Here is a 13,942-nt window from a genome sequence, read left to right as displayed (position 1 = left end):
TTGCTTTAGGTACAGTGGAAGGACAAATGTTCCTTATGATACATCCTGCCTTACTTGAATTTATTTGAACCCTACCAAATTTAATGATACAGAGAAACGTATTATGAGTTTAGTGATAACAAGTTACATGTTTGATTTCTGTCATCGTGTTTTTTCTTGTGGCGCCTGCCTCATTATTTGTTTATTATTCCAGCAATGCTTTCAGGAGAGTCGAGGTCACGTATAGGTTACATGTTAAAAAGCCGGAGGTGGTGGTGCAACATGAGACAGCCACTAATCCCTCTGCTTTGCTTTTTCGAGACGTGGTCACTTCAAAAGTGAAGTGATGTAATATAGTGAGTGAAGACTGATTGTGGTCACGTTGTGGTCATTTCATGAGGGCTTGGTCAGCCATGCAGGAAAGTTCACTGCACGTGGGAACATGAAAACTGGAATAGTTCCAATTTTGCAAGCATGACCTAAGAGGCATTTTTTTATTTTATTTTGTGGAGTGTTTATCATTTTTATTTATTTATTTGTTATTTATTTATTTGAATATCTATTTGTTTATCTATTTCTATTTATTTATTGCAGATGAGCAATGATGTAACTAAATTATGGTTCATCACTGTGTAAAATCATTTCCATGACTATTCTTTACTCGAGCTTTAGTAGGTTGAAGAATATCAAATCTAATTGGTCTTATTTGTTTCATTATATCTCTGCGAACGTGGAACAATGCTGGAATACGCTTGATTGATCACACGGGGGACGCTTCAGTCACCGGCCACTAAATGCTGTCGACAAGCTCGTATACACGGTGAGAGGAGAATCTATAGGAAAACATGTCACGCTACAGCTACACCAATCAATTTCTGGCTGTCCTCGTTTTATTAGTGTATGTGGAGGCTTTTCAACTTGATAGCATACTGTATGTGTGCGTACAGTCAAAACTGCTCATTAAAGTAAAGTTAGTGGGGCAGAGTCACTGTAAATAAATCTGCCAGAACCGTCCCCTGTTCTGCCCTTAAACATGATTAGAAGAGTTAAAAACGGAACTATTGATCAGAGGGAGCAGAGGCTAAACATCGTTGGCTAGTAGGCGTGTTTAACAAATGATTAACTTCATTAGGAGGGCACAGGGATGATTGTTTGCCCGAGTCGTGCATCCTGAAGTGGAGCCCTGCGAGTTTAGTTTTTGGCCCAGAATGATGGAGAAGTGATGCAGATGCATGCTGAATTGTGTCGTAGTGGACTTTTATGTTGTCCGAAGGCGAGCGTGTATGATTGGTCAGTTGCCAGAGTGTATTTTTCCAAACTGTCCGCCATCGTTATTTGCAACACAAACGCTGCCTGTTCAAATCGGCAGCAAAAGGGTAATTAGTTTATTTAAAATGCAGATGGCTGTGCAGCACATATAGTTTCCTGTTCTGTTAAGATTTACTCAATTATGTGCTCATTTTTTTTTTAAGATTTAGATGGAGCCAGACTCATTGTTCCTCAAGCATCGTCTGACGCTCGTGGCCATCTGCAGTTTGAGATGATGTTGACCCTTTGCAGTTTGTCCTCTTGGAACAGTGGACAGAGCAAAAAAAATAAAAATAAAATAAAATGCTGCGCCAATTGGAGACAGAATGCTGCAGAGGGATAAGGAAGGTGCCTTGAGGCTGACTTTGAAGCTAATTCCAATGTGTTTTCTCAGCTGTGGTGCACAATAAGATGTTTTGTTTGGCACAAGATTGGCTACATTCTTGTCCTTATTCCGTCCATACGTATATGTAATGCGGAAAAGCTCATCCATCATCGACGCTTCCGTTTATAACCGCATGTAGTATGCAACGTTTAGAAATGGACATTAGCTAAAAGTGTGCTGGTCAGGGAGGCTGTTTGGAGACCAAATTCTAGTTTCAGCAGCCTTGTGCTTGCTGCAGGCTAGGTTGGGGGTGTTGTGGGAGCTCGGGAGGGGGGGGGGGGGGGGTGCAGCTCACTAATTGTTGTAATGTGGTCTAAGCGTGCACGACTCCGACTCTTTTACGCCATTCCGCATCAACTTACCTTTGAGTGCTTCTGTCCTCAGTCGACTGGAATGCACGCTTGATCATGCACGCATGCACAAATGAGCGCTGCAAAGGGAGGCAACCTTTTTGTGTTATTTCCAACCCTGAATCAAAAGGTTTACTCACTCTTGTAGTGTTTGGATTTCTACATTTTCCCAATTGGAATTCCCTGCATTCTTCAACTCGTGCTGACTTTAATTTCAGCTTAGGGCAGTGTCCATGCTTGTGATTCTGTATTGTTCAGTAAAAAATTAAGGGAGGGGGCAGCTTTTTTGTGGTCATAAATAAATGTGCTTCTCTGCATGAGGTACTGTTCTAACAATGCTGCTATTCTTCCCAGAATATTTGTCATTCTTTTGACCCATGAGACAGAATGTGTAAGTCTATTTGAGATGTTTTCTCATTGACCGAATTGAATGGTGATCATACAAAGACTGTAAAGGAAAATAAGATTACGGGTATGCGAACACATTCCGCAGACTATTTTTAATCACTTATTTCCATCATAAGTAGATATTCTTAAGCATTTCAGAAGCATGTCAATAAAACGATATTTGTGCACTACAACTTGTTTCCCCCGCGGAGTAAATAACCCGCGGCACAGCCGGGGTAATTGATTCAGAAAAGATTCAATTATGACAGCCCGAAGTGAGTCGGAATATTATTCTTGTGAAGTGTTTTTTTTTTTTTTTTTAATATTTAAAACTGATATGACTGCTCAAGGGGCACTTTTTCAAATGAGCTCTTTTTTTGCGACAAATATTGATTTTCAAGACAACAAACGATTAATTTTCATGTTTGAGTTAAAAAGAAGACAATGCCTTGAGAATTAAATGTTTAGTCAGTTGTCACCTTTGATATTTGGAGAAAGTACGAGTCAGTGGTACTCGGGGAATGACAAAAAAGTTTCAGGGACACACAAGACATAAAAGGCTGGAACAACTTTAGTAGACATACCAGACGTGATCCTCACCCTCTCCTTTAAAAATATATATATTAAAAAAAAAATCCTGAGGAGTTAGGCACAGCTCACTGCACTTAAGTGATTGAAAGTCATTTGCATATAAATTGACACAGAAACATGTTTTAATACAGCCTTGTTTATTTCAACACTAATATTTTATATATTGGGTCTGGCTGCATTTTGCCTCTCACATTTCCTCATCCTTTGTCATTTCTCCCAGACAGTACAGTAGAACCTCCAAGTGTGGTTACATGTTTGCATGAAGGCCTTTCATGTGGCGTCAGTGTTCTCCAGGCCTGATGTTTGTCTTCCTCTTTTAGAAGTCGAGTATGGCTTTGTTCCACCTCTCTGCAGCTTCCAAGGTAAACACCCCTGTAAGCCACAGCAACCTCGCTCTTTGGCTCTTTGGCTCTTTGGGTTGGATGTTGCTGAAGTTAATGCTGTGGCTTCTGACTGGTCCCAGGACTTTGCTCGACTGCTAACATTAACACCATAAGCCCTCACTAGAGAATTAAAACAACTCTGTCTCCACCGTGACCCACATTTTCATCTGTGAAGCTTTCTGACACTTTTGTAGTGTGATAAATCTCATGTCATGAAATTACATTAGTGTACCTTTTATAAGTGTTGCTTGCCCTGTCAAGTTTTGTGCGTCTTGACTTTTTTTTTTGTGCTAAATCTGCTTTTTTCATTCGACTTTTACTAGATCTGAAGAAGATCCAAGCAGTTTGAATCAATATATGTGATTACATCCAGTCAGCATTTCAGCTGTATTGATCCCAATTTGGCTACTGAGCTTCTGTCTTTCTTTGGTATTCCATTTATTTAGATTCTTTCTTTGTTGGATCTTTTGTCAATACAACTTTAAACTTGACATCACACATTTGGCACTCAGCAAGTAGCGGATTTTGACAAACTCTGCAAGGAATTATCCAATTTCACTTTCAGGTGTCAGGGAAACAGGCACTAAGGAATACTTTACAAAGTTTGAATGTGTTTAAAGCTCACGAGAGGGGATATAAACTATTGCAGGTGGGGGTGGAATGTATCCACTGTGACAATGGGGGGTTCACTGTATTCTTGCAATGAAAGCTTCGTTGAAAGCTAAGTTAGTCAGATTGGACTTTCTTACCATATGTAGCTGACGTAACTATTGGCGTCAGGTTACAAACCCTCTAGAGGAAACGGGGATCACATGTTTACCCCATGACAAGGTGGATGATGGAAAACTTGGCTTTGGGTCATTTTTTCATGTGTGTAGTTTCTGTCCACTAAGCTCATTTCCCCTCAGGTACAGCAGTAGGGGCACATCTGCAGTGAGCTGGCATCAGCCCAAGCCTCTCAACCTTACTTGCTCTTTTTTTTATTCTTTTTTATTCTTGGGTGTAGTTGAACACAGTCATATTTGTGTTGACTAGCATGTGAGTAAAATGAACAGGCTCTTTTTGAAACAGAAGTCAAAATGTTACTATTTTGTCAGGCTCCCCCAAAATGTGGTTGTGTCGAGCTGGCTTACAATTGGAAGTGCTGCGGTTTGTGATAAAGTGACTCAAGTTGGGAGCATGACAAGGAACACGAGATTCGCTTCTGACTAAAATGCCGTCGCCAAGTGAAGCTACCACGCAAACTCGAAAAAGGACATAAATGGATGTGACTGGATGAAGAAGCAGCGGTTCAATTGTCTTGTGTAAAGCCTTTTTTTATTCTGTGTGTTTGAATGAACAATAATTTGGTTTTTAAGATTAATGTCAAAAAAGTTTTGGAATCAAAAGTGACAAGTGCTTCTGAAAAGTTCTTTTTTCCTTTTCTGGTTGGCAGGGAAAAAATCATACTTTTCTGCATTTTTAATGTTTACAGTCAAAACGAAGAATACAAAAAAGGTCTTCATAACTAATGCGGTCCGAATTCTGGGTGCTACTGATGCTTGACAATTTCTGTCTTATTCAGAGATGATACTCCAACAAGATGGTGAGCAAATTTTCAATGACAGAGAAGTGGGTGTGTCTCTGCGTCACTCTGTCGTCACCATGGAGTGGAGGGGAGGCCTCTTTAAGGGATTAAAGCTCATCAGTAGACTGGAGGCATTAACCTGGGTCAACGCCAAGAGTTTTTTTTTTTTTTATATAAAAGTATCAATCTTCTCGTGTGTTCTATGCTGATGAGCCTCTGACTAAGCGCACATGGCATCAAATGAAGCCAATGACAAGCATGTCATGACACTTTAAATCCACTGGAGGGACTGTAACTTTATATCTACTTTACAATTTCATATCATAAACAGTGAAGGCTTGAGTTTGCATATATTTTGATTAAAACCATCAGTCCATATCAACTTCTGTTGCTATAGCAACCTAATTGTGTGTATGTGGCCATGTCTGGCCTGGAGTCGGCTGTGAAGGGATGAGTGTTGCCTGATGCTGACCCAGAAAGGACTGTGGATGTAATCAGCAGTGACTGCTCCCACATTAGCCCACAACACTGTAATAACCCACAGCTTGATGTGTGCAAATTAATGGCGGCCATTTTTTTTTTCTTTTCAGATGAAAGACAGAAGTGTTAATGTAATGCAAATATTATATGAAGTTAATGGCACATGTGAGGGGTGCATGAGGAAACGCTGCACCTTTGTCACAAACCTTCTTCCCTTTAATCCCCATTTCTGCTTGATCATGTGAGTATACGTTTGCGCTCTCATCCTCTTTCTAAAATTAGATCAGCGAGCAGATGTGGAGAGTTGAGTCCCTTTTGTATGCAAGTGCCAAATGTACTCATGCGCGGGGACAAAGCTCGGGGTGTGAGAGTGTTTGTGTGTTCACACAACAGCTTGAGCCAGTCTTGAGTCAGCAGTGTGACGGGGTGATGGACGATTGAAAACCGGGGCTGTTGTGCCCTTTGATGGCATGAGGGAGGTGGATATGTGCAGAATGATGACAAGAGGTGGTTCAAAGGGTGCTGCTGAGGGAAAATAAATTGTTTGGGGGGTCGTTAGCAGGGGGATTACATAAACGGAGAAGAGGCAAGAGAAGCTTGGACTCAAGTAGTGCGATTAGGCTGCATTTTAAATTGGAGGAAAAAAATAGAACTGGGGTGACATTTTAAACTGTGGGAGCGCATAATAAACATCAGAGTTAATTTCCCCGCAGACTCAAAGCCATGCTAGTAGTTTGCAGCTACAAATATTAATGAGACTGTACCTGCAGGGCCAAAACTTATTTCTGTGTTATAAATTAGTTTTAACTTTTTCTGCTTATGGTAGTTCATCAAATAATTTACAACGTATGGGATAAGAAAATTAGGTTGGGAATAAATAAAGATATATACTGAAGATATTAGGTAACACCCCCCCATTCTTAATTTCTCCTGGCTACTAAGTGGAGCCAGTTTCATTTGCAGCTCTATTTCGAGGGGAATATGTGAAACTGTAAAATAGGACTTTTGTTAGGAAAATAAAATCCCCTTCATACAAATTGGCAATTTTCAAAGGATTGATTTTAATTACCCTCCTGATGTGTTTACTTTGGCGTATACTTGTATACATACCATGTTGAGTCCAAAAAATATAGTATATATTTTGAAAGAAAATGGAAATTTCTAGGAGGTCGATTACATCTCGCATGCCTATTATAACCTACTGTATAACCAATAAATAGTATGCAGCCTGACAGGTCAACAATAGGTCAAGCAGGGCCACAATGTCCACCGTCCCGCACATCCTGAGCAACATGCACCCCCTGGTGGCAGTGTTTATGAATCACTTGCACCGCTTGCATCCCCGCTTATCCTCACAAAGGTCAAGCCAGCCCACTTTGGGTAGGAGCAGAGCGTGGCGTGGACTGGTTGCCGGCCTGATATCATGACACTTATTTTCTCCCGTGTATTTATTTTATACATGCCCAGCCATTTATTAGCACTGTTTGCCTGCCAACAAAAACATTTTATTTGTAGTGCCAAACCATTAACAATCCCTCCACATCATTTGTTTTTCAGATTTGTGACTAGTTTGGTATTGATTAGTATTCACTGGTTATGACGTCTTTCTCTGTGTAAAAGTGCTGAACTAGGTTATTAGCTGCATGCCTGCATTAAGTCTTGCAGTCAATCAGATGGCTTGTCACGTGAGACTAATATGTTGGCGTTGAAATACTGTCTGTCAATAGGGAGAGCCCCCGATGGAGCCATAATTAACCTTTTAAGTACTTCTTTCCAACTAGCTTATACATCAGCCCGACAATCACATCATTAGCCGGTGCTGACGGTAAGTTTGCATCAAGGAGGTTAATCATGCTTCGCTCTGGCTTTTAGTGCTCTGTGGAGATCTTTGGGCGCTAAGTGTAAAATATCATTGTGGCTCCCTTTGGCTTTTCTCAATTTCTCCAGAAGTTATATATGGTTATGTCTGACATGAATCTCTTGGTGGTAATCATCGGAAGAATATTGAAAATTAGATGATTGTTGATTGATTCTCTGAGGTACACTGATGATTGGCCAAATTTGACAGCCATTTTGGTGGCATACTGTCACTGGGTGTGTCAGATAATCCAGGACTGGGCTCACACGAGACATAGATATGCTGAAGCACCCTCCCTACTCATCTGACCTGGCTTAGTGTGATGCCCCCCGCTTCCACAAGCTCAAGGGGATCATCAAGGCAACCGGTTTTGATGAAGTGACAGAGTGTAATGGATGCTTCCTTACAATTTTGGCACTGTCCTGGATTCGTTTTTTACTGATCAAGGTGTGTTCACAATGATGACATCATCTCACCGAAAAATCACTTCAGTCATGTGCCTTCTTTGTCTTTTGTTTTTGTAATACCTTGTTAGTCCAGAAGGAGGCAGCAGACTATGATGGACTGCTGATAAATACGCCAGTGTTTTTGCTCATCTGGCAGCTGTTGCCATGGATACAGAGCCCAGCCATCTCTGTAATATAAGACACACATTGGAGGGACTTGTATAGAGGTGTTAAGATCAGATATGGGCATGTTTGCGGAACTGCTTGTGCCTAGTGTAAGGAATCGAAGTGTACAGCCATGTGCCCTCTCCCTCAGAATCCAGGGTGGGTCTTTGTGATTTTGCACATCATACTTTCTGCATCTGTAATCCATTACAAGTATTAATAAAATACAAGTTTGTGTGGCTATGGCCCAAGATTTTCCACTGTTAAGAGTCACACGAGTTCTCTCCACCTGTTCTCCAACAAGGAGAACATATGGTTAAGCCCCCGATCAGAATGATGCAGAATGTTAACCGTGCAGTACATAGTCACCACTGGTTGAATCAATTAAGTGGTGATTAGCCACGATTATCTGATTAACTGCGGCCAAGGACGAAGTCTTCACTTAGGAGATTGATTCGTCTTGATGTAGCTTGGCATAATTCATGGTTAAACCAAACTCAAATTCGAGAGGGATTGGACAGGAAGGGCAGAAATCCAATAGCCATTGAAACTTGTTTTCTTAAAACTGACAAAATAAATAAACATTTACTGCAAATCAGCTATTGATTCCTGTGGTTCAACGGAATTATTTTCAAACGTTAACTGCCTCTTCCTAACTTGAAGAAATCACTCAAACTCTGGTTTCAAACCACCCCCACCATCAACGGATAGAGTTTCAGTTAAGAGTCCCCCCCCCCCCCCACACACACCAAATGGTATGAATACAGATGTCAACTTCCAGTGGATGGTTTGCTTAAGTGTGACCAATTACAATGAAGAACTGGTGCCATGTCTGGCCTTGGCTTGGTGGGTGTGGGAGCAGAGCAGGGGCTTCTTGGCAGTTGCATTCGGACATTCTTGTGAAGTACAAAACTTTTCACATTTCATCTTTGTCAAAAAATGCTCCTCGTGTTTTGCCTGACTGGCTGTTCTGTTCTCTGTGGCGATTTCTATCCCTCTTTCACTTAAATTTGCTCATGGATTAGAAGCCCCCCTCCTCGACGCCTATGGAAAATGTAAAACAGGTGTGCCGCATTTGAAAGACATGTCTTATTTAATTATCATCCAACAAAAAGAATTGGGGGTGGGTTGGTTTTGAAGCGTCACTAATGTTCTCCTAGCCAGGTCTCTCTAATTCAATGTAAGTGAAATAAAGCCGGCATTGATTTCAAAACCTAAAATTGTGCAGCCATGATGGAATAAATCTTCCCCGACATTTCAAAAAGTGCACCAAAACAGACCAAGGTACGCAAAAGTTGCTGTCGCGCAGTAATCGTGGTCATTGTAGTCGTAGTTAATGGGCTTATACGACAGCCTTAACGTATTTGGCAGTCATTTGAACGAACTGACTAGTTGCTTTAAAGGCTTAGGAGGACATGAGCCGTGCCTTTTGTTCATGAGATGCATGTTAACTATCATAAAAGTCATAGAGACAGGTTAGGCCATAAAACACAATATGTACAGATATTCCACATACCGGTTCAGTAGGCATAAAATAATAAGAAGGCACTGTAGTCCAAAAAGCTGATGTTCATTTAGTCAACTTACAGATTCCCCGTATTCATTCTGGGCCACACATTTTATCGGTGGTTCAATATCCATCGCTCTCCAGTAACTGGTGTGTGTCTCCAAGAGCATGCTGCTGTCCGTGTGTGTTACGCACTCTCTGTTGGCCCGAGTGCTTTCCTGTGACCTGTGGTGAGGATTACAACACCGCGAGATTTGTCTGGATGGGACGGCGCCAGGAGCAGGGATTCCTCTCAGGAGTCGCTTTGGCCGTGGGGGCTGAGTGTCGACCTTTTCCGCCGCTCAGTCTTGCCTCCGAATGGTCGGAATTGAAACAATGTACGAAATAAAATCGATTATGGCTTACCGGTATGATCGTCTCAAAATAAAAGTAAGAAGTCAAACGTACATAATACATGAGGCTGTTCTGTAAAATATCATAGCCGCAACTTGTACTGTACATGCGAGATCCAACTGTATTAGCTTGCATAAACCTCACGCTACTCTTCCAACCAGTGCATAACACTTCCCTGTACTATGCTTACAATATCAATCATGTTATTAAACACACAAGCACATACACAGTTTCCATGGAAACAGAATCCAGGGACTTTATGACGAGTTGTTTGCCCATGAAAACCAAGGATGGCCTCAGCAGCAATGCAAAGAAATTTGATTTGGAAAAGGGTTTACGAAGCCATCTATGAAAGGTTCTGCATCATAATTCGATGAATCATGGAAACAAACGTGTGTCCAATCGATTATGCAGGTTGTCATTGTTTGTTGTGTCTTTGGCACATGTTTAGCAAGGTAGATGGTCACTCTGTCATTGTAATGTGGACACTTGGAAAGAGATATGCTTGCTTGTATGTGCACATTCAGAAGGCTAAATGCATTTCAGGGGTCCAGATGGTCAATCGGTAGGATGACGGATTTGCAGTTGCTAGCCGTAATGCTAGCAGTGAGTGTTCTGGCTAACAGGCAAGCTGCAGAGGGTGATTTTGCAAGCAGCTGCACGTGGCAATGGAAAGCGTACATTCCAAAATCAACCCGTTTATTTTATCCAGCAGCCCGAATCAAACCCAAACTTTTACCCCAAAAATATTTGCAAGTTTTGCTTTACGTTTTCGTTTGTGTCCACAATGACAGGAAATAAGCTGAACAAGGACCTGAAACACTATCTCAGCCAGCGCTTCCAGAAATCTTCGCCTGACCACGAGCTGCAGCAAATTATCCGAGACAACCTCTACCGCCACGCCGTGCCTTGTGAGTTTGCGAGCACCCAACACCTTTTCTTTCGTCTTATTCTCCACAATGACTTCTAGCTCTGATTCAAAGGGGAGATTGTGATATGGCCAATAGAAGACTGGCGGTACCGAAATAACTGAGTGAATCTGATCACAACTCATTACAAAGTTTTAAATTACATAGTAATACAAAGTATTTCATTATCCGCTGGCTTTGCGATGAGTTTATACCAAAGCCCGCCTCATAAATTACTCACTGTTTTCTCTTGGCTTGTTTAGGAGACTTTATCTGCCTTACCTCCTCTGCCATATGTCAGGCAGACACTGCTGGTGGCGGGTGGGGGTCTTGCTCTAATGGCCATTTTAATCACTGAGTGTTCTACGGCCCTCTCGTAAAAAACTTGCCGTCATTGGTTCGAACCAAAGCGTAAAGATGTTCCCTGGCCCATATTACTTTGTTGCCATGAGTTGTCGCGTCAGAAAACAAAAAAAGCATTTTCTCAGTCTTCTGCACAATTATATCTTTCCTTTATTTTTTAAGAGTGTAATTTGCCGAGCAAATGTGTCCGGGAGCCATTTTTTTACTGTCATGACGGCAAGTTCCAGCGCGTGATGGTTTACGAGCTTGCCGAAAACAAAGCGTTGTGTTCTATGTTCTGAGGCGGCGTGTGTGACCTCGGACGGGTTATGAAGCTGGGCCTGGCCAAGGGAGCTTCATTCAAGTCTGCTGTGGCCTTAAAACATGCTCTCATGCTGCCTGTGGAACGTACTTGATTGAATTCGGAGACAAAAAAGGGCCAAGAATCTCACGCCGCACATTAGTAGTAGTACCCTTTAACTTTCTCTTAAAACATAAGTCAGTCGAACAACTAAAGACAAGAGTTGAAAACACGTACATTTTCCCAGATTAAAAAATACAACATATTTACAGAATAGTGACAACTTAATTGCTATGAAGTTATAACCGCTAGTAGTAGAAGTTTTTCAGTGCAATTGTTTCCATCATATGAAAACCACGGGTCTCCCACCCTCCCCCATTATCCAAGGCGACCATCCCTTGTGGTCTCCCCAAATGCACATTCAGCACACCCATTCTCTTTGCCGACCCTCCACTCCCTCTCGCTCTCAATGCTGACCCCGACCCATACTCATGACATCATTGCTTCTCGTCCCCCCTCTCTCCCTTGGGGTAGTTGCATTCCTTAATCTCGTCATCAAGTTGCAGTTGTACCATTAAAAAAAAAAAAAAAAAAACGTTGGGTGGTCGAAAAGATGCAGGCAGCTTGAGCTTCTTAAATGAGGGATGTTTGCAGACACTGTGCTGCTTGTGCTTTTCTGAGTGAGGATTCGTGGCGCTAACAGCGCAGACGATTGGGCGGCCCGTATATAGGCTAAGAGGACAGCGAGGAGGGAGGGGGGGGGCAAGGATGGAGATGGGGGTTGGGTGGTGTTCGGGTGTGCGAAGGGGGTGGGGGGGGCAGTAAACTGGAGATGAAGAAAGAAAGACAGATGGAGAGATGCAACAACACTCTCACACACTCCAATGCATGTTGGCTTCAGTGAGCTAGCAAAGCTGAGGTAAACACTTGGACTTGGCTTGTGAGCATCAGCAAACGGGCAGCGTGCCTGCTGCTGAGCGTTACACCCGCTGACGCGAAGTGCCATTTCCCCTACAAAAAGTCGTACGAAGTGTGATACCGAAAAAAAAAAACTACACTAGTTAATATATTACAGCAAATGGAGCTGTACATTGTATCGGACCTACTCCTAAGTACGGACCAAAGAATTGCTGATGCGGCAGAACCTTAACTAAGGCTCTGTTGAAAGGTCACTTTGACCCATGTTTATTTTCGGCACAATGGCGGGCTCGCTCTGATATTTTGCAATCTACAGTTAGACAAAACATGGCATTGGACTGATATTTAAAGGGGAAGTCAAAATATGTTGTGGCCCTACCAGTGTTCTGATTCATTTTGCCTCCTTTTGCTATCGACTGAAAATGGTGTCGCAGTGCTCAAGTCTTCAGGTAACAAGTCTGTTTTAAAGGTTAGGGTTTGTAATTGGGCACTATGATGTCATTTTGAGTCTAGAATGGCAGCCCCCTGAAATGAAAATGGGTGCAGCTTTTTCTGCCTCACTCCTATTTCACAAACGCAGTATTAATCAGAATAGAGTGTTGTGACTCGTGGGGACCTATTGTAAAAATGTTTTGACTAGACTTTGTTTTTAAACAGCTGTAGCACTTTAATGCTTCATTTGTGATTCTAGCCAATAAAGTGGGACCCCTGATATGCACACTGAATATAATGCAGTCTGTAGTACAACCTGCCTCTTTTCTTGGGTCAATCGGTCTGAGCTGACCGATTGACCAGTGCACCTTGATGGGAGTTTGAGTTGCATGGGAGAGAGAGGGGGGTGGGACCCAAAAAGAGGAAATAATGGGGGTGCATAAGCAGGAAAAGGAGAGGGTGGGACAGAAAGAGGGAGAAAAAGAGGGGTGGTGGGCGGGTGCATGTGGGTGCCCGTGAGACGGGAGACAGCGGGGATCAGTCAGTGAGAGAGAGAGAGAGAGAGAGAGACAGACAGACAAAAGCCTAGCATTGCTGTTTGTGCGTGTGTTTGGGAATGAGACTGAGTGCATCCAATGTGCGGACACTGCCTAGCTTGGCTCACTTTAGCTTAGCATCACAAAGCTGGACAGAGGACAGACGCTGGCGAGGAGGACGGGGAGGGTGACGTGTCGAAGGGGCTGCGAATCTGCACTGCTTTTTCTTCCCCACCTGAATGGATTTTCTTTCCTTCTGTCTCTTGTCGGCGCTCCGTGGACGATAGGGGGAGAGGCGGACTGACGGAGGTATGTCGCTTTGTGCTTCATTGGAATAGGGGATGCTGCGATTTAATGGTTGGGGGTTGGGATGGAGAGCTGGGGAGGCAGGCGGCGAGGATGGCTGTGCATCAGGCGGAAGGCATCAGGAGTGAGCAGGGGGAGACGGCGGCGGCGGTGGCGGCACATTGCTGGCAGTAATGGAGGCTGATGTTTTGTGGTCAAACTGAAGCCGCGTGTGTGTGTGTGTGTGTGTGTGTGTGTGTATTTGCGTGTGTGCTTGCCTGTCTCTCAGGTATCGCCTATCTCTGCATGTCGCACAGGTAGACGCCTGAGAAGAAAGTGTCACTTCCCACATGTATACGTTTTGGGTGGAAACACTCCACCTCTGGGAAGGTTGTGTTAAATGTGATCTGTTGACACGCTT

General features: G+C 42.9%; 1 protein-coding gene across 6 annotated transcripts in view; it reads left to right on the top strand.

Moving 5' to 3' along the window:
* magi1b (membrane associated guanylate kinase, WW and PDZ domain containing 1b) overlaps nucleotides 1–13,942 on the top strand; it is a 61,860-nt gene that overhangs the window by 11,294 nt on the left and 36,624 nt on the right. For all 6 annotated transcript variants that reach the window (XM_037253086.1, XM_037253083.1, XM_037253084.1 and 3 more), the window contains exon 2: nucleotides 10,594–10,710. In XM_037253086.1, coding sequence (XP_037108981.1) covers nucleotides 10,594–10,710 — 117 coding nt within the window. The remainder of the gene's footprint in view (nucleotides 1–10,593; nucleotides 10,711–13,942) is intronic.

Source organism: Syngnathus acus, chromosome 5 (assembly GCF_901709675.1).
Source record: "Syngnathus acus chromosome 5, fSynAcu1.2, whole genome shotgun sequence".
In the NCBI taxonomy this organism is placed as follows: Eukaryota; Metazoa; Chordata; class Actinopteri; order Syngnathiformes; family Syngnathidae; genus Syngnathus; species Syngnathus acus.
The sequence above is the reverse complement of the archived record's forward strand: the minus strand, read 5'-3'. Positions and strand labels throughout refer to the sequence as shown.